The sequence below is a fragment of the Polyodon spathula genome, chromosome 27, assembly GCF_017654505.1.
Source record: "Polyodon spathula isolate WHYD16114869_AA chromosome 27, ASM1765450v1, whole genome shotgun sequence".
Classification (NCBI taxonomy): Eukaryota; Metazoa; Chordata; class Actinopteri; order Acipenseriformes; family Polyodontidae; genus Polyodon; species Polyodon spathula.
This window is the reverse complement of record NC_054560.1, coordinates 8,845,564-8,870,563: the sequence shown is the minus strand read 5'-3', so window position 1 is coordinate 8,870,563 and position 25,000 is coordinate 8,845,564. Positions and strand designations below refer to the sequence as shown.

At 41.4% G+C, this 25,000-nt stretch overlaps 2 protein-coding genes and 1 long non-coding RNA gene across 3 annotated transcripts; 1 reads left to right on the top strand and 2 right to left on the bottom strand.

Annotated features, from left to right (window-relative positions):
* Positions 1 to 466: 466 nt before the first annotated feature.
* LOC121301658 lies at positions 467 to 1,663 on the bottom strand. The gene is made up of 3 exons (XR_005947639.1): positions 1,527 to 1,663; positions 864 to 1,027; positions 467 to 666 (listed from the first exon to the last, which is right to left on the bottom strand). It is a non-coding gene; the product is annotated as an uncharacterized LOC121301658 (long non-coding RNA).
* Positions 1,664 to 1,800: 137 nt separating this feature from the next.
* LOC121301430 (cerebellar degeneration-related protein 2-like) lies at positions 1,801 to 15,033 on the top strand. The gene is made up of 5 exons (XM_041230821.1): positions 1,801 to 2,063; positions 5,791 to 5,903; positions 8,449 to 8,597; positions 9,340 to 9,513; positions 9,890 to 15,033. The coding sequence occupies exons 1-5, from the start codon at positions 1,982 to 1,984 to the stop codon at positions 10,755 to 10,757; spliced, it is 1,386 nt and encodes a 461-aa protein (XP_041086755.1). The 5' UTR covers positions 1,801 to 1,981; the 3' UTR covers positions 10,758 to 15,033.
* An 85-nt stretch (positions 15,034 to 15,118) lies between these two features.
* LOC121301429 (DNA-directed RNA polymerase III subunit RPC5-like) lies at positions 15,119 to 24,666 on the bottom strand. The gene is made up of 12 exons (XM_041230820.1): positions 24,469 to 24,666; positions 24,003 to 24,047; positions 23,711 to 23,802; positions 23,431 to 23,551; positions 22,866 to 22,947; positions 22,500 to 22,559; positions 21,839 to 21,996; positions 21,524 to 21,588; positions 20,672 to 21,144; positions 18,568 to 18,645; positions 17,137 to 17,262; positions 15,119 to 16,806 (listed from the first exon to the last, which is right to left on the bottom strand). The coding sequence occupies exons 1-12, from the start codon at positions 24,501 to 24,503 to the stop codon at positions 16,750 to 16,752; spliced, it is 1,392 nt and encodes a 463-aa protein (XP_041086754.1). The 5' UTR covers positions 24,504 to 24,666; the 3' UTR covers positions 15,119 to 16,749.
* Positions 24,667 to 25,000: the final 334 nt, after the last annotated feature.

The following is a 25,000-nucleotide window of genomic DNA, read 5'->3' as shown; positions in this document are numbered from 1 at the left end:
TGTTTGCTGCAGCTGTATACCCATGTGACAAGATGTAAATAAGACTCCAGGCCTCTCATGTGAATACAAGACTACCCTTAGATCCCATGGGATAAACATGCAAGTTGTTATTTCAAAAACAAACCACACCAGTGGTACAGTATGTGACAAAAAGGCTTGCAAAATGAGACACATACCACTATTTCCTTGTTTTATTGTTTTGCTCCTTTTTGTAAGTAAAAGTACTGCAAAATTAAAATGATAGTATTATATCTTTTAAGATTCATTTATAATGGGAGTTATGTTGTGTACTGTAGAGTTTTGAGTGGACTGTATCTTTCCTAGACCTGAACAGACAGGTGCAGTGAATTAGCACTCTTTATCTGGGTGCAATTTTTTTGCAGTACCTAGTACCACGCAACATCACCAAACTTTAACAACTGTAATGTAAAAAAAAAATAACCAAAAATCAATAATGCATACTTGTGATTGGTGGAAAGCTCCCTCTGAGATTTTGTACTTGTTCAAAAACAGCTTGACATAGTAGAAGCTGAAAATGCTGTTCATCATCCCAGCGCCCAGTGTGGTCATGGCATAGGCCAGGGCGTTGTTGTGGATTCCGAACATGACCCGCCTCATACTGTCGCTAGCAGGACTTGGGCTCTGTCTCAGCCTGGATTTCATGAACTGCAGAGCCACACAAATGGAGAGAACAGAAAAATAAATATTCAGAGATTACTCAAAGAACTTTATAACATTTAGTTTTTGGAAAAAAGTAACTGTTAAAAACTGAATGTTTATGGTTGAAATATTTAACAAGAATAAAAGGAAGCTGCAGTGTGACTGAACAGGCTGTGTTTTACAGTACTGACGAAATGATCTACCAGTTCATTTCTGCTGAGCCAGCAGCTTCATCAAAGTCCAGTGTTTGGGATCTTATGTTGCGCACTGAGAGAGCGACCACAAGGCTAGTGAAGCTGAATCCCAGGAGCCAGGATGCATTAGTTCCTTGTTTTGAACGAGATAGCACATCTCAATGGATCCTCTCCTGGTGAAATACGCATATAAATACATGCATAAAAATGCAAATGCCATCCCTTGTAATGCAATAAAGTTCAAGAATTTCATTTTTAGCACACAGAAAGGCTGAAGCTGCAATGCCTCAACCTGCGAGTTTTTTTTTTTCCTGCCTGTATTGCAATGTTATTAATAAACTGGAGATCTGTGCAAATAAATAAGAGACAACAAGGATGTGAAATACAGTATCACTAATGCAAGAGCCCTACCCTTTCGTGCTGTAACTCTGTAGTCTATAAGTTAGAACAAGCAATAGCTGTATTGGTTTAAAAACTGATCGCCCATCTGAAATGTTAAATGAACTAGGAAAAGCAATAAGTTTATAAATCATGTATTTACGTTAAGTGCATTTCAAATACAAACCTGTTAGGGTTGTACCGTTTACTGCATTTTTTTTACTATCTAGTTACAACATTTTGCAAAACATTGAAAAAAATCAGCAAAAGAAATGTGAAATAATGTATTGTTACCTATTCAAACGCAATTAACAGCAATGCAGTTTTGATGTAAACTGCTTACATTCACAACATACGACTATGTTTTCTTGTTTGTTTGTTTTTTTCTGATAATGGACTGCATCTCTCCTTCCACGCGGAAATGAGTGCGGCTTGACGATAGACTCCTCCCATGACCTGCGAGGATTGGACAAAGTGCTGCGTTGCGTACGCCGCCTCTGTTAGAATGATCGTTTTGAAGGTTTACGTCACACACCTAATTTACATAATACTGGGAGTGTGAGTGCCACGTTGCTGCAGCCTGTAAACTCGCATAAACATTATGAGTTCACTCCCAGTCTCTAGCGGAGGCAAGTGTTAGATTATCAGCACTGGGAGAGGCGACGCGAAGGGACTATTACAGCTTTAAAAAAAAAACACACCTTCTCCCTGGCCACTGGAATATAACATTAGCCGCGTTTCACCAAAAAATGCTTACCGATATGATGGTAGAAGAGGAATTTGAGATCAGCGAGGACGAACCTTGGTATGATCATCAGGATTTGGAGCATGGTAAGCGGTTAACTCAAGGGATGCTGCCCCGGTGTCCCTCCCGTGCTGACTGAGGCAGCACTAGAGAGCATCTCACACAATACTTGACTGAAACATATCAGAGGTCGTTAATATTAACATATTAAATGTTTTAGCGGTAACACTATTTAATATTAGAATACGTCACTTAAATTTCTAGATATATTTAACATATGACATTATTATTATTATTATTATTATTATTGATTATGTTTGTCCCGCAGGGTGTTGAAGTTTGTCTAGTAGTCCATAAACAAAAAAAGCGTTTCAAATAACATTACATTTTGTTTAATTGCGGCTTAATTGCGGCTTAATTGTACACCGTTATCTCTTTATTTACGCAAAAAACATATTTAAGTGACTGTCAATTGTAAAAACAATGGGGAACTTTACAGCTGTGCTTGCATTTGAAAACGTTAAAAGGTGCAAAAATTAATGTTCAGATTCTACCTGCTAAATTTATTTACAGTGGAAGCTGGAGTAGAACTTAATGTAATCAGGTTAACACGCATTTGGCCGCCTTCACGGTCCACAGTCTTCGTTGTTTTAGATGTTGCAAGGAGTAGAGTGAGCAAGATACATTTTGGAACAAATATGAAAAGTTTAGAATTGTAATTTAAATAAACGAAACTGCCCTTGCTTGAATCGAATCGTTTTTTTTTTTTTTACAGTTACACACAAGCATAAAGTGAGCACACAGTTTCACAATCCATATATTATTGTATTCAGCTAACATCACATCAGTCACAAGACTGGTTCAAATGATCAAATAACAATCTCTTAGAATGGTGCTGTGGATCTGAGTTCTGTGGCCAGTTTATTCCTAGTTTATTCCAGTCTGAAAGGGTAGTGGTACTCACTGTTGGTATTTTGAAATACTTACATTAGTAATCACCAACATTTCTTAAGGAATAAACATAATTAAACTCCTGGAACAGACCATTTAGATAGACAGGCAGTTTATTATTCACCTTTTTAAAAATAATCTGGTTCCAGTGAAAACTCTAGGGACCAGATCACTTCTAAAAACTACAAAGACCAATCCATTGCTGCAGAAACGTTTCTGCTGTCGTGGAATATCTCCTATCTCAGTCTAAGACTAGACTGTCATTATTTTTACATCCGTTCTCAAACAGGCAGCCAGCAGCACAGTGTGGTTCCATGGTTGTTGGAGGTCATTTTTTTAGGCTGTAGGTCAAATCGCATGTAAAGCCTTTGAGCTTGAGTGAGTCTGCTGGAGTGAAATTATCTAAAGTCCTTTGTAGACCTCTCTGGCACTAGACAGGTTGCCCTATCAATAATCAAAGACTGTCAGCTGTGATGCGGGACACAAGAATACAGTTTTGGTCAAGTCTGTAGACCTAGGGTTAATATGTGGTAGCAATGGTCTTCCGATGACCGGTGCGTGGCTCTATTTAATTTCTGTCACTTCCAGAGAGTTAGCGAGTACAGTGCGCATTGTGTGTGCATTATATTTGCAATGCTCTAAGATAAACAGGAATTTCATCTCCCAAAACTGGTTTAAGTTTGAGAGTAGATGGAATGAAATCTGAACCCATGTTAGTATTAGCGATGTAGATCTGTTGATTTCATTTTTACATTGGAGTAGTTCTCGAGGTTCTGAAGCAGCTGTGATGTAAACGCAGTCTTGTGATGGGATCAACTGTCAAGACTGGCCTGAGGCAGAAGTAATTTTTCCTGTATTGTTGTTGTTATTATTTACTGTATCTCATAACATCTCTGTTCCACGTTCTCTTCAAAATTTGTTTTGGGAGTTCGGAAGGCACTTGCTGATCGTACAGGTTATTTACTGCCATCAAAGTCCGTGACCATGCACATGCACATACTGTGAACTTGTCTGCTCCTGCCCGGTTTATTTTCAGTTTCTGATGTTAACTTCGGTATACAGTGGCACATCAGTGGGATGTTGCGTCCTATAAACAATGACCAATCACGACAGCCTCATTTTTTGTGTATTAAAGTGGTTTGTTCCTTCTGCCGCTGGTCAGCTGAAGATTATGTTTCTATGATGGCTTTGCAAGGTGTAAAATAAACTCATAATAATCATTGTATTTACGTTATTCTATGCTAATGTAGTTTGTAGATTTATTTTGAGAGTCATTCCTAACTGAAGTTATTAATTAAAGTGGGTGCGATCCTGTTCTTGTGATCCCCTTCTGATGATTGATGATAATCAGGAGCTTTTCAAGGGTTAGCCCAGACTGATTTTAAAAGGCTTATTCTAGCTTTTAAAAGTGATGCATTTTCATGTTCCAATCCTAATAGTACATTATGGATAGTTGTGTACTTCTGCTTTTAAGGTTTTCACTACCTTTATGTATCTTTACAGTAACTTGATCTCGGTTACAGCTTAACTTTGAAAGAATGCTGGTAATCTGTTTGCAGGGCAACATATACCAGGCACCAGCATATTATATTAATAACAAGATCTTGGATCAACTGAGAGCCTGATTTAAATTATCTTCCATGTGGTGGCTCACCATAATAAAAGTAAAAGCTTGCCTCAGCCTTTTGGTTTTGCCAAGACCTTCTAAAATCCAATTAAAGGGTGAAAGCAATTCATTAGAAAAAAAGGTTGAAGAATAAAGATTAGCGTACCCTCACTAGCAGTGCTATGCAAAGCAGCCACCATTGCTTTGCTTTGTTACGCTTGTGAATCCAATATGTAGGCTTATTTTATGTTTGGGTCAGCAAGGTGCATATACAGTTGTGGGTGCTTCCATATTTCCAGAATGTCACACTTGCATTTTGAATCGTCTTTTGAGAAATGCCCCATTGGTGCTTTCACTTTGAATGGACATCTCATACTGTACATTGGTATGCTGTCCTGATCAAATAAACCAGAAAGTTTGCAAACGTGTCGCAGGAGGTTGTGGTAAGTAGGATTACAAGGAAGTTGTTGTTAACTTGTAAATAAGGTTTTTTTTTAATTTTTTTATTAATCCTTTCGCTTAAAAGCTCCAGCAATCCTACTGCATTGTAGGAACATTTAGCTGATGGGGCAAATCCCTGATTAACTAGACTTGGTGTTTTTGCCGCTGTGGCGTGTTTGGTGGGTGTGATCACTCACGTTGCTGAGCAGTTGCTAGTTGAACAGAGCCTTGTACAGCAAGTCCCTTCGCGTGCTCGGCAGCAGGGAGAGCCAAGGTTTCAATGGCATGAATACTGTGGGCTTCTTTCATGACTTCTGTAACTGCTGCAACAGCTATTCTAACACCCTCCACTCAACAGTACCAGGCTTTGATATCTGAGCAATCCGTTTCATCCCTCAGATAAATTCCTTAGCACGGGGAATGATGTTTAACATGAGAGGGCTAGTCTTCTAGTGCAGACTTGCTGCCTTGTAAAACCTTGAGATTAGGTGTAGTGCATTGTAATACAGTGCAAGACAGACAGACAGACAGACAGACAGACAGTGATTCCCAGTCACCTGAAACTGTATGTTTTGCACTACCTTTTTTTTTTTTAATGTGAGAAAGGACTAATGTTTTTTTTGGTGGGGGTGGCAGTAGGGTGGGGTGTGTCTGAGGTGAAATACCGGTGATGCAGAGGGACAGGAAATGCTGCCCCTGGTGCATCGTTTGTTTTTTAATTAATTGCAGAGTGGGCTTCTCCATCTGCTTCCCAACAGTACACCTTGTCTGCCACAACAGTAGTATGTTTGATAATATTGCATTGTTTGTTGCAGATTTGCACCTGGCTGCCGAGCTCGGAAAAACTCTATTGGACCGAAACAGAGAGTTGGAAGAGGGGCTTCAGCAGATGTACTCAACCAATCAGGAGCAGCTGCAGGAAATCGAGGTAACGAATAGTTCAGTTTGGTTTCTTTTAAAATTATATTTACTGTACTGTGTGTTCATGTACATGTATTTATTTATTTCTTAGCTACTTTCAGGCACACCATGACAAAGGGAGTATAAGCTTCTAAACTATGCTTTGTGAAGTTGATGACTATATCTTTGCTCATACGGCCATGCCCCTCCAGTGTCTGGATCAATCAAGTGCAGCTTCCTGCTTCTTGTCTGGAGTTTGAAAGGAACTAACTTATACTGTGTGCTTCTGGTCAAGGTCTTGCTGTATTTTGATGGCTATACTGTACACTGCTGTAGTGTATTGCGTACTGTAATACACACTGATGCCCACAGCATTAGCTAGGGTCAGGCTAAAAATGCCGGCTCTCCTTTTAATCCCTTCCGTCAGCCGTCCCAGGAAAGTAGGTTAAGCCTGACAGGTTAAGCGTGACAGAGACTTTGAACCCAGGAAGTTGTAGATTGCTTCTGATTTTTCTGATCTCGTTAAGCTCCACAGGTCGGCTGCTAAACCAGGAAATCTACCCATTACTCCTTGCAGATATTTAATATTTTTTTGACCTTCCGTTAAGATCTCGGAGAATATTAAAGAACTCCCACCCCTTCCAACCCCCCAGCCCCACCCCATCGCCTCCCACCTGTTCTCCTTGCTATTCGACAGCGTCTCGTAATGTAAACCAAGTGACAGGAATGTGGTGCTGCTGACGTGGTGGTTTTGTGGATCAGGGTTCTGGGGATGGGTTGGGCTGATTTGATTGAAGAGCTGAGGATAAATCCTTAGTTAAAGGGGAACTGTAATGCAAATGAATATATAACTGTTTCAATAGAAAGCATGTTAACTTTGTGTGCCATCCTGTTGTTGACGTGCTGTATAGTCACACATAATATTCTACTGAGTGCATGTATCGTTCCTATATTATGCAGCCATTGTTTTGTTATGGCCCTTTGTTGGTTTAAAGGTTTAGGCACACAAAATTACTTTTTGTTACTGTTTTTCCTTTTATTATTTTTGCACCTGAACGCTTTCCATTCAGACATAATTCACCCTGCAGAAATGTACTCAAATATGTTTTGGTAAAGAAGTGCCTTATTTCCTGGCAGCCCTAAGCAGGGCTGGGGGGGGGGGGGGGTCAATTCATCCAATTCCTTTTGAAGGAATAGAAATTGATTTTAGAAAGGAATTGGAAATGGAATTTGGAATTGAAAAGGGGGAATTGACCCCAGCCCTGACTCTCTGTACAGTATCTGGACAAACACTTTCCAAATCAGATTGGCATTAGCACAGCTGCAATGGGAGCATGCAGCCATTTTACAGACTGTGTGTGCTTGATAGACCACAGCTTCCCAGATGTTTCAATAGAATTGATAAAAGCCTACAGTACTTATCTCTCATAACTATTAGGTGCCCTGGTACAGTGTGTATGTATACACATACAACTGTAGTTACAAGCTCTTGTGTAACAAGATACATCCTCTAGAAATATGATCTTTGTACCGCTGATAACACAGCAGCGATGAGGAATTATCAGGTTTCACAGTGTTTTGACTGTTATGACTCTCACAGAGTCCTCATATCAAGTTTTGCTTTGTTTGAAAAACTACCAATTTGTAAAGGAAGCATGCAGTCACTTGAGCTTAGTATAGGAGCTACAGTATCCAGGTTGCAGAAATCTCGATAGAATGCAGCCGTGTTCGAGTTTTTGCAGTAACCATTTTAATCACTTTGATATTACTAGATTACACTGATAGCGATTTCTGAAGAGATTAAATGAAAAGGAAATCTACAATGATGGCTGTTTGAAATGAGAGCATTAGCAAGCTGATTTCCTGTCTTTGTTTGTTGAACTTGTCTTTTGATCCGGTGCCTTTTTGTGCAGTTAGTTTAATACAATCATTTTTCATTTAGCCCAAATTAGAGCCCAGAAATCATTCTCCTGAATGACCATGGCTCTGCTTCAATGTAGAAACAACCTCCAGCATGCTAGCTTCAAACCTGCCCAGGTTCTGTCATCTCGTAGCAGGGCTGGGAAACTGCAGGTTTATCATAACAAGGTCACTGGGTGCACCGTAGTTTGAAGCTTGCCTCTCTGTAGCACCTGGCTGGGAGAAGGCTGTAGACATACAGAGGAATGTTTGACTGTGGGCCTCTGGAAAGCTTGTTATTTGAATGCAGATATTTCTTTAGCGATCCAGTATTGTACTGTAGGTGCAACGGGGATTTTAATATTCTGTAGACCTTTGACACAAGGGTTGGTTTGCATGCAGAAACTTGAATATGATTTATCACTGCATGCTCTTTGCTGACAGCTTGCCTTGAATATAGCCCATTTAATACGGTGCTTTCGGCACTACAGATTACTGCATATAAATTACCAAAATATTTGTAATTTAAGTATGGGATGTTTTTTCTATAGTATTATGCATGGCTTTATCCTATCAGTATTTTTCACACTTTAGGTGTCAGAACCATATGGCTTTATATAGAATGCAGCCTCCCTCCCTGGGTCATTCGTTTCTCTCCCTCTCTTTCTCTGCAGCACCTCACCAAGCAGGTGGATCTTCTGCGGCAGATGAATGAGCAGCATGCCAAGGTCTATGAGCAGCTTGATGCCACAGCCAGAGAGCTGGAGCTGGCCAATCAGAAGCTGGTTCTGGACAGCCGGGCGTCGCAGCAGAAGACCACCGGGTGAGTGGAAGGGTTAGGGGGCTGTTGCAAACCTGCAGGGTATTTCCAACCCGACACTTTCTTTAAAAGAATGCTCATCAAAATGTATTATTTGAATTAAGTTCATGCACACAGAATCAATGATTACCCAAGCTGTAATTTAGTTTGAAGATTTTTTAAGAACCTGTCTATGTGTGGCTGCTACTTCTAACACTGTTTCGAATCCAAGGTGCTCTCCTCACTCCGCAATCAGCACTGTGGTGCAGGGGCAGGTGGAGGTCACAATTCTGTCCCCAGACTAGGATTCACAATCAGGGCTGGCTGAGACTGCAGACTGATAGCTCACGGCTGGATAGTCAAATCTTTACAGTGCCATTGTGTGGAGTTAATACACGAATCACGTGATCTACTGTAATCACCTCAGCAAGTCTACTCAAGGAGCGTGTTGGAGCAGTAGCATAGTAGACGACAGCAAATTTGAACAAGCATTTTATAGTGTAAATCTTCCCCATGTTAATAGTGTTTTCCTTAGTTTGAGTATTTCTTGTTTTAAAGGGTGACAGGAGGCAATGAGTTGAACCACCCATGCAGGTTTTATTAAATAATATAGAACCTGTGTATGCTATGTGTGCACTCATTAGCAAGCCCCCATTATCTAAAGACAACATGGATATAGGAATGTTATATAATCTGACTGTGCTTGACGTGCATTATCACAATCGCTGTTGCTGTGTCATGCCTGCTGCCCCCCTCCCTCTCCCAGGCTGGTGGAGACGATCGAGGGGCTGCAGGCTCAGGTGGGTGAGCTGCAGCGGCAGGTGGAGGAGATGAAGCAGCCGAGCCAGGGGGGCTGTCTGAATAGGGAGCTGGCTGAGCAGCGGCGTTCCAGCACTGCCCAGAGCCTGTCCTGCCTGAAGGAGCTGTACGACCTGCGCAAGTCAGTACCATCGGCTTACTTATATATTGCAATTTAAATGAATGTTATATATGCAGTGTTTGTTTATATATATAATGAATCTCCTCTAATTAACTAAGAAAGTGTTATAAAGGAAGTGTGAATTCTCACTATTCTAATGATCATGCTGTGACTGAGGTTACAATGAAAAGAAGGACAGGGGAGGGGTACTGGTCCAGTAAATGTATTGTATATATTTTACAGTAATATTATTTTGAATTATTATGTAAAGTACACCACAGAAAGGTTGGTGTTTTTTTTTTGTTTGTTTGTTATTAATTTAGTTTACAAGTGGGAACCCTTTTAACTAAAGAGAAAAGGCTGCTGATTATTCTCCTTTTTCTCTTACCGTTCCCAGGTACTTTGTACATGACCATGTGTTTGCTGAGAAGATCACGTCGGAGTCCAGCGAGCTAACCCAGGCGCAGGAGGTGAATGCTGCCCTCAAGAGGACGGTGGTGGCACTGCAGGGCCAGCTGAGCGCGGAGCGGGGGAAGCGGATGGCCGTGGAGCAGGAGATGGAGCTGATCTCCCTGGAGAACAGAGACCTGGAGCAGCGCATCGCTGAGCTGAACTCCTGCCGGGCCCGGGTTCAAGAGCTGGAGAGTGATGTGGACGAGCTGCGGCAGATGTGCAAGTCCGATTCTGCCTTTGTGAGCCGTGTGGAGAAGCTGGTGCCCGAGTCCTTCCTGACCTCCTTCCGGGAGTCCTTGCTGGAGCGGGAGACAGGAGAGGGAGTTCCGGACCCAGCAGAGGAGAAGGAGGTCCCGGAAATCGACAAGCGGTTGTTGAAACGGAGCAGCAGCGAGACCAGTCTGAAGAGCACCAGCGAGAAGGAGATTCTCAAAGGGCACGAGCAGACCTGCATCCGCCGCTCTGAGTCGGTCAAACAGAGGGGCATCTCCCTCCTGAACGAGGTGGACGCCCAGTACAGCGCCCTCCAGTTGAAGTACGAGGAACTGCTGCGCAAGTGCCAGCTGAACGACGGCCACAGCAAGGCCGTGCAGACTTCCCAGCGCTACTCCCGAAGCAACGTCGCCCTCGCCCTGCCCTCGCCCAGCGACAGCCTTCCCTGGAGCCAGCCCTCGACCCCTGATAGCCAGCAGCCAGAGTACAAAGCCCTCTTCAAGGAAATCTTCACCTGCATCAAAAAAACAAGAGAGGACATCAGCGAGCACCAGCGAGAGAAGAATAAATTTCTTCACAAACCCAGTGAGACTAGATAGACGAGGCAGAAGGTTCAGCTTCGAGACAGGGTAGCAGCATTGTACTTGGTTTTTCCGGGAGGTAGAGATGGGCAGGCCAGTCCTGGGATGAAAAGCAATGTGTTTAATTTCTGTTTTTGTTCTGAAGACACAGAATGCAGTTTGTACTGCATCAGTGAAGGGGTTCATAGATAATCAGAAAGTCATACAGCTGTTTGTAAAACATACCATGACATTGTTGTCTTCTCTTTATGCTGTGATCGCTCTTTCTTTCCACAGACAGATGAGACAAAATTCAGGATACCCCAACATCCTGAACTGATTTTTTTCCCCCCTCGTTTCCTTTACTAGTTTGTCATTGACCTATTTTTTTTTTTTTTTTAGGATAAACCGAGTTTAGTTCTTGCTGTGAATTGGCAAATGACTACTGCATTTAATTTCCTATTCCTGTGGCTGAGATTATAGTCTAATAACAGTGCTGCCATTCTTGGAGTGTCATCATAGAAGTACCAAATATAAAGAAAAAAAATATAGATATAATTTTGCAATTTTAGCAAAGTGTAATTGCAATTATCTTTATCGCAATATTTCTTATTTAGTACTTATTTAAAGCACTTTAATTATTGGGGATGCAGGACTGCTGTTAATAATGCTTTTGCAAATAACTTTTTGGAAGTTGGTTCATCCAACTCTCCAGCCAGACTGTCTTAACCCTTTTGTCCGTTAATCCTTATAGTTTGTGGTCCTTCTAGAACAGTTTGTGTTACACGATCGAATTCTACATCGAAAAATGTTCAAAAACACATTGACAAGTGCTGCACCAGAACATTATACTATAATGGTTCATTTTGTTTTCTGTTTTAGCCAGTCAGGCACGTTCTGAGCTTCGTAGCAGAGTTGGGCATGTGTTTCTTAATTTAATACAGCAACTCAAGCTCCTTCAGTTTGGTACACACATCTCTTTATGTGATTCAGTTTTTGGAAAAAAATAAATCTATAGCACCTTATCCTGTAGCACGGTGGGGCTGTTTATTAGATTTTGAAATACTCGTATTTCATTATAATGTGACTATATATATTTTTGACATTAAGCTGTAGATAGTATACATGATGAGTATGGAGATATGTGTTAAATTCCAAATGCAGTTCTGCTTTATAGCATAACCAGTTTGTCATATAACAAGACACAGAACTGCCATTTATGTTCATTTGGACTGTAAATACTAATTGTTCATGTAAAAACTAGCACTTGCTTACTGTAGTAAGTTCTGTAGAAAAACTGATCTCCACTAGCTGTCTGGGTAGAAACTACATCCAAGTGAGAATGTGCTACTTCTGTCCTCCTCATCACAGCCATGGAATCCTTCTGAAGTCATATTGTTGAGAACTAAAAGCGGAGTTGATAAATCAGCCTTACAATGTTGGTTCCACTTACATAATTGTACAGTTACATAATTGTGTGTGTGTGTGTGTGTGTATAATGATGTGCTACAATGTGTCTTAGCATGTATTAATGTTACAACACTCCTACTTTCTACTAAAAGTAGATGCATAGGGGAGATGGAGGATACTTGCTTCCACACAAGTGAAAAAACCCACCTGTTAACTATTTAATAGACTGCTTTTTAATTTTTTTTTGCTGTTTCTGACTGAGGTACAGCAGTGTGTTCAGTATTCTCATCGCTAGTGTTTTACAGAGCAGGTGAAAGCTAATATGTAGCTGTGCTGCCTGCCAACGCTTCTTCTTGTGCACTGTGAATGTAATCTGTTTATGATTTGCCCAGATGGGGCTGGTATGGGCAAGACTAGGTGATTATTCCTTCAATGCTCTTGTGCTGTTTTCAAGTTCATGTAGTAACTGCAGCCTCTGCTGCTTGTCTTTGTCGGGCAATAGTTTAAAAAAAAGCCGAATTACTTCTTCCTGTTCCCTGTCCTCGGATCAACAATGCTGGTTGTTGTCTGTTTTAATAAAACGCCAGGTCCATAATGGTGGAGGTGACTCAGGACCATCACGTACACATCCAGCGATGCAGAATCCGTTCCAGTTGGGTGCTGCTGGTGCCCGCATGGAGCTAGGGGTAGGGCTGAAGGTAAAGGCTCAAGGTGAAAAAAAAGTTGAATATCCTCACTCTCCATAGTATTTTCTGTCCCGTTCAGGAAATGGATCAAGTTTTATAATTGCTCAGGTAACAATAAGCCTTCTGTCTGTCTGCCACCTTGTGGACAGTCCTATTCCATTGCCTGTTTCCATCCAGCGGTTTCTGTTGAACATGTTTTTATAATGGCGTTAACAATGTCAGCACCATTGCTGTATAATGACCGCATATCAAAGCGCAACTTTGTTGCTGTCTGGGCAGACTCAACATATAGTCTGTTTTTTCAGTGTCATGCAGTGATAAGATGGGGGTCATCATGTATAAATCTAACTATCCTGAAGCCCATGGAACATGCAGCAACATATCAAGTAATTGTTACCAGCAGTTCAAGCCACAAATTGCACAAAAAATGTCCCCTACAGTGTTGCTTGAAAAGTTGTCTGGGGTTACATGGGCTTAAAGATACAGACTTCAGTTGTATGGACAGTAAAAACTCTTGAATGAGAATATATATATATATAGCCTTGAATTTGAAATAGATTTTGTTATTGTTAATTAAATCTAGTTTTTTTTTCTTTATAGATACTTTATGGATTAAAGTTTATTAGATTTTTTGATTTGTTTAATAATTTAAGTACAAATAATTCAGAAATGTATTTTTATTTTTTTTCACTTGTCTATGTATGTAAACTTTTAAGTGGGTTAATGGTGTTTCTCTGTAGTTTATTTTGACAAGCATGTGAAGAGGACATCAAAGTAACTATTACGCTTTAAAGTTAATGTAATGTATTGACACCGGGGTGTTCACAACCTATCAGTTATAAAACCAATAAAAGTTAATTGTGCAAGTTGTGTATTAATCTGAACTAGATCCCAGAGAAGTGTTGCACCATTACAGTGAAATATATCAACATGACAAGAGTAAATGAAACACTAAAAAAGCATTAATGAAATCTCAGCATCTTAAAGAAGAAATAACACAGCACATCACAACAAAAAAATAAGCAGCACCAGGAGATGGCATTTAAAAGCTGATTCTTAAATAATCATAGCATACCAATTCTGTAACATAATTTAGTCATCAGGTTGTGTGCTCAGTCTGGCATCATCTTAGCTTCTGTGCTAAAATGAGGTTCCAGACAGATGCCTGCTTCTCAGGACCATGTGTTATACCAGGAGACTGGCGACAACCACAGTGTAAAGCTGTGCAGAAGCCAATGCTGCTAATTGAAGTTGGCTTCTGCTGACAGTGCTTGTGCTCGAGCTTGAGTCTTGGATTCAGCATCACCACTCAAGAGATCTGCGCTGATTGAACTGGACTGCAGTCTGGAGCAGTGCTTAAACATTAACTGAGCAAGGCCGTGCAATACAGAAATCTTAAACAAAACTGTGCAGTAAACTGGACTGAAGCTCAAATTTCCTCTATGAAGTGGTATGATGTAATACCCACCAGTTTAATTTGCTAGCTAGCCCCTCCAACTAAAATATACAGTGTATGTACAGGTGGTTGTATACACACACACACACACAAATCTGTTTTAAAAAGATGACAGCTGGATTGAAAACCACCAAACATGTTTATCCAATTCTCAAGCAGGCCCCTGTCCCTTAGAGAAGTGCTCCCACAATGCCAGGACTACACCTCACTTCTTTATTTAAATTAACTAAACTTTACATTAGGTTTTAAACATACCTTAAAATGACAAGTCAGCTATCAAATAAGTACATATGGTGTACAAAACTCTGAAAACATCAAATAAGAAATCCTGCCAAATTTCCCTTGTGTACATGAAACAAGCCATTCTCTCAATCAAAATATAAAAAATATTTCCTTATTGTTTTCTATCACGTTGAGTTTCCCTGACTTATAAAACAGAGCTAAGAGACACAGTGAGGCTGCAAATCATATTTCTGCCACAATCACTGTTCTACTTGGTTAAGTGCTGTCAGTCAGTGAGTCAGCTGTACAAACCTCTCCCTGTTGGGTTCAAAGGCAGCATGGCAGGTCAGTTGAGCGATATTACTGGGGGGGGGGGGGTAAATATGCAACACAAAAAATAAGTGACCTTGAAACATGTAAACAAATAAGAAGATTTTAAAAGTTGGGCTAGGAGTGGAGTGCTATTGCCAAAACCAATATATACTATAAAAACACCTGGAATAATAAACATTACACATACAAAAACACTTTCCCTCAAATTACAAGAGACACCCAGATCAAAATCACAATTCAAATACACACCAAAACACATTGTTAAAAAAAAAAAAAAAAACAATTCCAAACTGTTAAGGTACTTGCTTATTTTATTAATCTTATAGTACATAAACCAAAACATAAGATAACCCTAATCTTGTTACCTTTAGCTTCAAGAGCCTGCAGGTTTCAAAACACTAGAACACAGCTGCACGCCAGGAACCTGTAGATTATTATGAATCCTTTCCAGTTCAAGTGGACTGCTTTACAGTAGCAAAGGAACGGAAAAAGAGAGTATTTTGCAAGCTGCTTTTAAGGGACTAATAGATTGTAACTGGGTCAATTCAGAGGTTATACGAAAAACTAAAATGTGGCTTTTCTTGATATATTGGGACCATAGCAGAATTTACAGTACATAATCTTTTATATACTGTATTTTGTTCCTTTGAAGGGAAAGGGTACACCACAGTCGCAGTCGGGAGGCAGGACTGGGGCAGATATGGACTCCTTCAAGGCCAGTCAGCGTTCGCTCCTGGGGCAGCCGGCAGCGTGCTATAGTGGGCAGACTCCAGTCTACCCTGCCAATGTACTGAACCCAATAAAATTGACTCATGGCTTTAGAACATGGGTGGACAACATGTATCAATGGGCAGAGACTGATTCAGCCGGGCAAGTTAATTCATACATTTGAAAAAAAATAAAATACAACAATAGCCTTGAAAGAGTGCATGCAGCCCAAAGGTCTCGCTAGTATGTGTACTTGGGGGTAAATGAATGTGACATTTACATTTTCAAGAGAATTCAATTTATATATTGGGGCAATACTGGATTTCAAATTAACACAGAACGCCCATAGATAACACATCAAAATTGATTGAAACAGCATGTGGGGTTCAGGAGGACAACAGATTCAGTATGATGGAGGCACTTCTTGCAAACTGTGACTCACAAAAAACGCAAGCACCATGGCTAAGACAACAAAATAAATCTTCACTTGTATTGTTTTTACCATACTGGCTACAACAGTTCCAAAAACACACATCCTTCGGGGTCAAAATAGTCACAGTACAACCATGCTGGCAGCATTTCTGATAACCCTAACCCTTTCCTCCTGTTATAAAGCATTTGCATTTTTTTTATTATTGTTACCATATTTGTACAGCCAAAATCCTTTTAATTATAATCGTTAACCCAATGATTTGGATGGATTATCACAACTGAAAATATCTATGAGAGTAAACGCCAAAACTTTTTTTTTTTTTTTTTTTTGGTAAAAATACATGTTTATTTAGATTATTTTTAAACTTCTGGATTTGTTCTTCTGCAAGGTTCAACAATTTCATACTTTTTTGTTCTCCCTTAGTGTCTAAGAAACGGTTTCTTCTTTAAAAACTAAATATATTAAGGAGTACCCCAAAATCAAGCCACACTTTGACAGCAAAAGCTCATTGGTTATCTTCATCCTTACCGTGGTTTCCTAAGGATCAGCCCCACGCTGCATGCTTGCGGATGGAAGCCTGTTTTTGTTTTCCCTTCAGGCTCCATGTGATCTCAATACATTAAACAATAGAAATGGTCTTAAATTGATGACTGGCACTTATCCCCCCCCAACCCCTGCCCTGCTTCTCTGGCCCGAGGGCAGCGATTGGTCCAAGTCCTATCGGACCGCCCCACTGTGATGTGGAGGTGAATGCTAGACTGACCCTGCTTCTCCAGTGTGGTGTCATGACTGGACCGTGCCTTTGAGATACCACATCCCACCGTAGCTCACACAGCACTCCTGCGAGGAGACAAAGGAGAGGACAGTCAGCAAGACATTCACTTCACTGAAAGGGTTAGACTAGACCGCTTCCATGCTATGCAAGTTTTGCATGAAGCACGTTACTTAAATAAATGGTATCGTATTGAGTTTTATGTATTGGAAATGTGTCTTTCAAAACTGTATGTTTGAGACGTACACATTGCGCAATAGGGGTTACATACCATTGGCTACAACCTAATTAAATCACATAGCACAGCAGTGTGGGATTAAGCCTATCCTGGAATTTAAAATATTTCACAAGGAAACTGCATCCTGCACTGTAGTTCGGGAAAAAAAACTGGACTGTACCTTGAGCAGCCTGTCTAAATCTGTTTTTGTGACGTTGTCCCCAAACTCTTGGTTGAGTTTCCCCTGGATGAGATTCCGGCGCACGCGGTAGTTCTTCATGAAGATCTCCAGCAGTAACTGTCGGTGCTAAAACAGTGAGCACACAATCAGCCTCTGCTGAATTTTTAATTTTTTTTAATTTAGGGTCGTGTCGAATTACAACTGTCCCCGTGATTTTCACCCAGTTTGGAATGCCCAATGTCTTTCTTCCTCATCGCAGCAATTCCCCACATGGCTCGGGAGACCCGAAGGTTCAGTGGGCGTCCTCCGATCCCATGACCAAGCCAGCTTCCTTTTTCACCCAGGAACTCGAGAGCGGATGTCAGCGAACTACTGGCCTCTGGAGGACTAAGGCCAGCCCTGCAGGTGTCCGCTCCGAGTTCCAGGCACCTGGCCAGCAGAGTTCGCTGTCGAGCAATAGTGAGAAGCAGTACCTGGTGGTTTTACCTCCCTAACCCACAGGAGCACCTGAGCCAATGCGATGCTCCCTTTGGAGTCCCAAAGAAGACCGGCCTACTTTGCACAGCCAGGACGCGAAGCTGTTCTGCATGATGTGCCCGCACTTCTACCAGCTGACACATTCAGGGACCCAGACCACTGAATTTAAAACCCAGAACTGCTGATACAAAAGTGCAACTCAAACTAATTTAAAACAATAATACAAACTTAACGTCATAGAGAATAACCCAGGGATGGAATAAGACTCTTACTGCAGAGGAGTCTGATCCTTGTTTTAATACAAGTTCAACAAGACACACCGAGCTTATTACCTAGAGCTGTAGCCAAAAGTTTTGCATCAACCTATAGAATGAACTAATTCTGCATCACATTACGCATCACTTGCTGAACAATGTTACGTTAACATATTGAATTACATACTGCATTGTAGTTTTCCCATCTACTAAAGGAAAATGTGACATTTTTAAATGTAACATGAAATACCATACTGCTATTATGGCTTCTGGTAGACCTTTGTTACACCAGTTTTTGTTTTCTTTGATTACATGATGTTAAATAAAATTGTTAAAATATTTTTTATACAATTATGTCTTAATCCTAAAATTGTTGGGGATGCAAAACTTTTGGCCACAGTCATATACACTGTGGCTATTCAAGTACAACCTGGAATGGCTTAATCTGCAGTGAAATAGGAGTCTTATTTCCATACCTGTAAAACAAATTTAATTCAAGCTAGGTTTTTCCAGCACACGTTATCAATTTGTTTTGTGAGGTTTAAAAAGCCTCACAAAAAGTTACAGCTTTTTAAGAGGTTATTGTAATACTGTTGATCATTCAGTGTACTTAGACTAGAAACATATCTTCCTTTTGAAGAAACCTTAACAGTGAACTCCCCCAGGAGCTGGAACCCACTAGCAATGCAAACCTCTTTACCTGGTCAAACGAGTCTCCCATTTCCCAAAGGGCAAAAACCTTCTGTTCATCTGCTTGTGCCGAGTTCTGGGGAGGGAACTGAAGAGAGGGGAGCTGGATTAGTGGGCTGCTAATAATAACTTCAGTCTCAAGTAAAGCATTACAGACAAACCTTCCTGTCCTGACTACTTCCCTGTAAAATAATACCAGCTGTAAAAAAAATAAAAAATATATATATTATCAATCTGAAGAGGGGTTTAAGCTTGATCAAGGTGGAATTTTCAGTCCTTCACAACTGTTTTTTTACCCTACTTAAGGGCAGTTTACATATGGAGCTCAGATTCATATAAACAAACGTACAGTGTTCACGACCCCATTTTTAGTACTTCCTTTAGGCGCTGCCACCATCGTCAGTAATTCACCTGCAGAAATCCCAGCCGGGAACAGGCGACGGTGGGAGGCAGAGAACTAATGCATGCAGCCAGAGCATCCTGTCGAAATGACTGCACAGGAGACTGCCACAACAGTCCGGGAATAACCCCTTGTCCAAATTCTACCTACAGGACATCCATAACTTAGTCATCACATATCAAACAGCCCCACACTAAATAGAATACAGTTCAGAATACTCATTCTAGAGTTCTCAGTAAAGGAATAACTCAATCACACTTTATTACCGTTAAAAACATTTTTCTGAATACGTGAACAAACAACACCAAGCAGCTGGTGCCATTTCCAGAGATGCAAGTTAATATGTAAACCAGGAATGCTCTATAGAGAATGACCTCAGCTCTGTCAACAGGGAACAGCCAACTGCAACAGACTTTTCAAAACTTTATGAACTTTCCATTCCTGGGAATGAGTAAACAACACTACTGCATAGCAGTTTTACCCACTCCAGGTTTTGATCCTAGCCTGCTTAGTCACAGTGTACAGGCAGGAACCTCAGCTGTGAAGGATTAAACTCACAGTAAAACCAGGAACAGATCAAACTGCTATGCAACGGGAGTCTTTTCCACCCCTGCACTCCAACGCACATGCAAACAACACAATCAGAACAACTTGATTCCAGAATTTATACACGTGACTATTTCTTCACAGGGGGAAAAATTTAGATGAAAGGGTGGTCATTGCGAGCGTTGCTGCTTCTGGGGTACTGTATCCACGCATTACGTACTTGATCCTATCACCCAGGTCGACCCTGCTTCTTCACAAAGCACTGCGAAATCACATAGCCAACCCGCATGACACCGTGTAGAGCATGCCAGTGTAAAAGGGGCTTAAGGCCATATACTATGATTTCTAAAGACACAGAAAAAATAGAAAAACTAACAGAAATGTAATAGTATACCTACAATTATAAGGACTAACAAAAGTAAGCAGACAAAGGCACAGCTTCCAAGTCAGTATTCTAGCACACACTCATGTTAAGGAATCAAGAAGTCCTGCAGGATCGAGACCGCTAGCCCCTTAAAATGAGCAGCTGCAGATCAATTTAATATCAATGTGCAGAATTAATTCACTCCCTGGCAGCGAGCTTCCTGATCAAATGATTGGGAAGTCATGAGAATCTCTAGGAGAACAGATCTTGAGAGAGAATGCAGAACAAAGAACAGGCAGGCATGTGGAGGATCAAAGGGATGGGGAAAAAAAAAAGAGAGAAGCAGGAGCAGAAGGAATCCAGTGGAGGTGAATGAGAGCAGTGTTTCAATAAATGCGAGTACATTACAAAGGCATCCGCAATCTTTGGTTTTATAAAGAGTATTCTATTTATACTAGAGTGATTTGACATTATAAATGATGTATAGAACAAAAAAAAAAAAAAAAAAAAACAATCATTGTTAAAAACAAAAGAACTCCTTTTTCTTCTGCCTAGCTAAATTTGCTTACAAACCACATCAGCGCAACCCTACTATCATTAACCCTTTGAGGTACATGGGACATGTGTTCCGAGGGATGCTAACTTCCTTATTTTTGCCATGAGGTGCACAAAATTGTCAGTTTCCTCCTCATGATACGCGAGTCACTCTCAAATGTATTTTAAGAATAAACCCTTTGAACAATTGCTCAATTCCTTGTAAACCTTAAGGGGTTAAAAGCTGCTTTGATTAGAAGGAGCACTCACAGGCACTAGGATCTGCTTGCACTTGGAGTCGAGAACAGCCTCCTGCAGCAGCCGGTCCGAGATGCCGCTGAACAGGCTGTGTCCGGGGGGCAGGCTGGCCAGGTGCAAGTTGAAGAGCCTCTTGAGTTCGCTGAGTGTCAGGACAAAGTGCTTCCTGAAGATGCTGCTCACAAAGTCCCTGAGCTCCTGAGTGGGGGCGGTGTGGGCGCGCGGGAGGCAGGGCCCGTTCACAGAGTCCCGAGAGCTGTCGTCCGAGTACAGGCCATTGGCAGCCCCATTGTTGTGCCCCGCGGAGGACGTGTCCATGGGCTCCTCCCCGTCACTCAGAGGCTCCTGTTTGACCCGCACCGCGCCCAAGTCCTGGCTGTCTGCCCTGTGCCTCTGCTGCAGCTCCCTCTCTAGAACGCTGTAGTTCTCACGCACCTTCTCCCTCGCCGCGGTCACAAGCTGCTCTCCGCTCACCATCACTGAGCCTGCACCAGCACAACAGACAGCACTTACAGCTCAGGAACATGCCGTTTCAAACTGGGGCAGGTGCAGAGTTATACCAAGAATAAAGTACATTACTCCTGACAAACTGACTGACTTCAGATCTTAATGGATAGGTTTTAAAAGAATGGGGGAATATATTCATTTTTGGCCATCAGATAGCAACACCTTAAGATTCCATTATCTAACATTCAGGACTCTTGGAAAAACAACCCTAGTGGTTTCAGGCCTCTAGTTGGTAAAAGGGTCTGCAGTGTAGTCAATTCTTTCACCAAACCACACACACTTCCAAAAGCTTTGGGGACATACACTCTATAGATGCATGTTAAAAGCTCAGGTTATTGAGCTCGCTGTATTTCTTACCTGGTTGAGAATTCTGTTTCTTTGGCATCATGTCCTCCTTAGAGAGCTTAAAAACTTTCTCTAACCTTCAAAACAAGGAAGGAAAGTGTTGCAGCCAGTGGCAAACTTGTGCAAATCCACCACTAATGGATCTATTGAAAATCCTCCCAATCTCACAAACAACATTAAATCAGCACAGACTGCCAATGCACAAATGCAGCACAGTTATACACCCTTATAATAACAAATACCCAATGCACAACAGGCTGTCATAAGCTCTGGAATGGTATGTGTCTCGCTTCACCCAGCAGTTGAGGGTTGGTGTCCTGCACTCACTTGGCCTGGATCCCCATCCAGAGCATGTGCTGCCGCTGGGCCACGTCGGGGTGTTTCTTGATAAACTCGCTGTCGTGGGGCAGCAGGAACTCCCAGCCGCGGTTAATGCGGGTCACAGACATCTGCTCCATGAAGTCCTTCACGTCCTCGGGGGGCAGCTGGGCAGGCAGAACAGCAGCAGTCAGGAGAGGCAAGCAAAAAAAAAAAAAAAACATTAACAAAAAGATGCAAAGCATTAATATTTCATTGGACTCTTCCAGGCTTCCAATGGGAAAATTACATTCATGTCATACCTGCTCTCAATCTGTCTCTGCTGCCTATTCTTGCAACCTTATAAAGCACATTAGACAGCGAGCAGACCCTAAACCTACCACATTTCTTAAAACTAGCTTTTCTACATGTAAACGGAAACACTATAAACATTTGAATCAATTCCAGTGCAATTCCACAGGATTCCAAATACTGGGGCTGTTTGCATCCTGTGACCATAGGCTGACTTAATGGGCAGACAGGACTGGCACAGTTTGTGGCTCTCACACTCAGCCTCACCTGGACTAACTGTATTACGCAAGCCCACTGGATCAGTACCACTTGCAGTACCCTGCATGTTCTGTAGCAGACATTGGCAAAGAGGGACATAAAGATATTTCCCACCACATACCTTAATAACAGCAGCCACAGCCTTCCTCTCCACCCATCGTTCCTGCGTGAACTTCCACATCTGAGGAGACAGTACATCAGTGTACTTAGCAGGTTTCATTATGAAAATGTAACTCCCACTGCACAGCAGTTTCACCCATCCCAGGTTTTACTACAAGCTTGGATCAAACTGCTTTGCAATAGCAGTCTTACTTCCATCTCTGCATAGACACGTACAAGTAGGACACTGCTTTTATAAATAGTAAAAAGCAGATTAAGTTTGAAGCCTGCAGTTATAGGTCAAACGAATGTATAGAAATGAAGTGAAATGTTCCCATTTCCACCAGGCAGTCAGTGCTGTGTCCTTGGAAAATCTCCTTATTCTCACCACATAGTCCCTTCCCCGGCACAGCACCTCGGCCGGCACGCCGCTGTGAGGACTGCAGCTGTCTTTTGGGTACAGAACATCGCTGTGGAAAAAAACACAGGCTGGAATTGGAAGACAGAACATACCCTGCGATGCGTGTGCACAAGACACGTGACACATGCATGCAAAAATCAACATTATACACATGTTGGAAAAAAATCTTGTGATCCCAAAAGACTGCTTTTTTTTTGGTGAAAATAACAATAATAATAAAAAAAGCATTATGGTCTGGTTGCCTAAAATAGGTAAAAACAGCATAGAAGGAAGCTAACTGTTGCAACCAGGAGAGGGATATAATACTGCACATGTAAAAAAAATAAAATTCAGTATGGACAGCCATTTAAAATACTATTAATCTTTCTGCTAAAATGCAATATTGTTTGACTAGTACTACAAGTTCATAGATTTACCTAAAATGTCATTTAGAACAGCCCGATCTGTCTGTTCATGCACACTTTCTATTGAGTTGGCTATTCATATAGAGACGTGCGTTTCCTCTTTTAGTACTTGCCACTTTGAGGCTTACCTCTTAACCACCCAATTTCCCTGGACCAGCATCGCCACCTGCTGTATGCAGCGCAGCACTGCAGTGGAGTCGGTCCCGTGACTCAGGAAACCCATCAGGTTAGCAAACGGCATCACTTTCACTAATGGGACGACACAGAAACAATGATTCAGTACTTCAACCAAGCTACAGTTTAGTCTGCCTGGTCGTTTAGTTTCAGGCCCATGTTAAAAACACTGAAGCTTTTCTTGTTTTCAATAAACCCTAAATAGAAACTAGAGAGATGCTGCAGCTGCCCTACCGTTCTTCATGAGGGTCCTCACTTGGTCCCCAAGTGGCAAGTTCCTGAGCTGAGCCATGGACAGCACATTGCTGGGACACACTGGTTTTGCACTGAGACATAATGGGAGAGGGAGAGATAAACGGGAATTGGATAACAAGTTAAAACAGGCCTTAACTGTACAAGCAGCAAATACAATATTTCACATTATAATATATTCTAGTATCAATTTATCTAGCATACATTTTAACGCAATGGATTTTTTTGAAAACCTAAGAGCGAGGATAATGAAATTCCTAAACTTGATACTTACGCTTCCTCTTCTACAGGTGGAGGCATCAACATGGTCAGGTACTCACTGCAATGGAGTAACACAATTAAAATGCAATCTTTTGGCATGGTGTTAATATAATAAACAATATCAGAAATCTCAGCATGGTTTCTCACTGCCAAATCGGGTTTCTAGAAGAGCTATCCCACAATCCTGAAACTCATTTTAAACAACAACTTAAATTTCAAACTACCTAACGCTACGAGGACAAAATACAATCTAATCTTTACACACTTTTTGGGGTTCGTAATAGCATTAATATACTCCTGCTGCTGTTTCCCTCGACTTTGCTAAATACCCTCGCTGTGGCTGGTTACCTAGCAATTAAGGACTGCTGCCTTGGACATTAATGCTTAATGGAATACAAGGTATAAACGTCTTGAGATTAGCGAGTCTCTTCATGCGGACATTAGCTCGGTCTAGTCTCGAGTTCGCCCTCTGGACCAACCTGGGTGATTTGACGAGCTCAGTGTTTTCAGCCATGCCTGTGAACTGGCAGAACAGATACTGGCGCTCATGTTCCGAACGGCTATCCTGTGGAGGGGGAGGAGTGAGGAGCAAACATTAGGGTCTAGCAGCTACTTACAGTGAGAGATTTATAAAGGGAAAAAAATACGTCTAGAAATGCTAAGAATATGGTATGCACACGTTTCCAACATCTTTACTGAGAGACACAACACTTTCCCAGATAATATAAAATGCTTCTTCAGCGCAGACGCCCAAAACCAAACGTGTTTTTAAACCAACTTTTGCTGCTCTCTATAAAATTAACCCTATTTTCCTTCCCTGCTGGATTACAGTGCTCTTTCTGCCATTTCTGTTTGTCAACGGCAGCCTGCAGGGATGGAAAGAAGAGTCCTGTTGCATAGCAGTTTACCTCAATCCAGGTTTTAACATGAGCTTGATTAGCCACAGCGTATAGATAACAAGCTCAGGTGTGTCTTACTAAACTCTTAGTAAAAACCATAAAATGGGTTAAA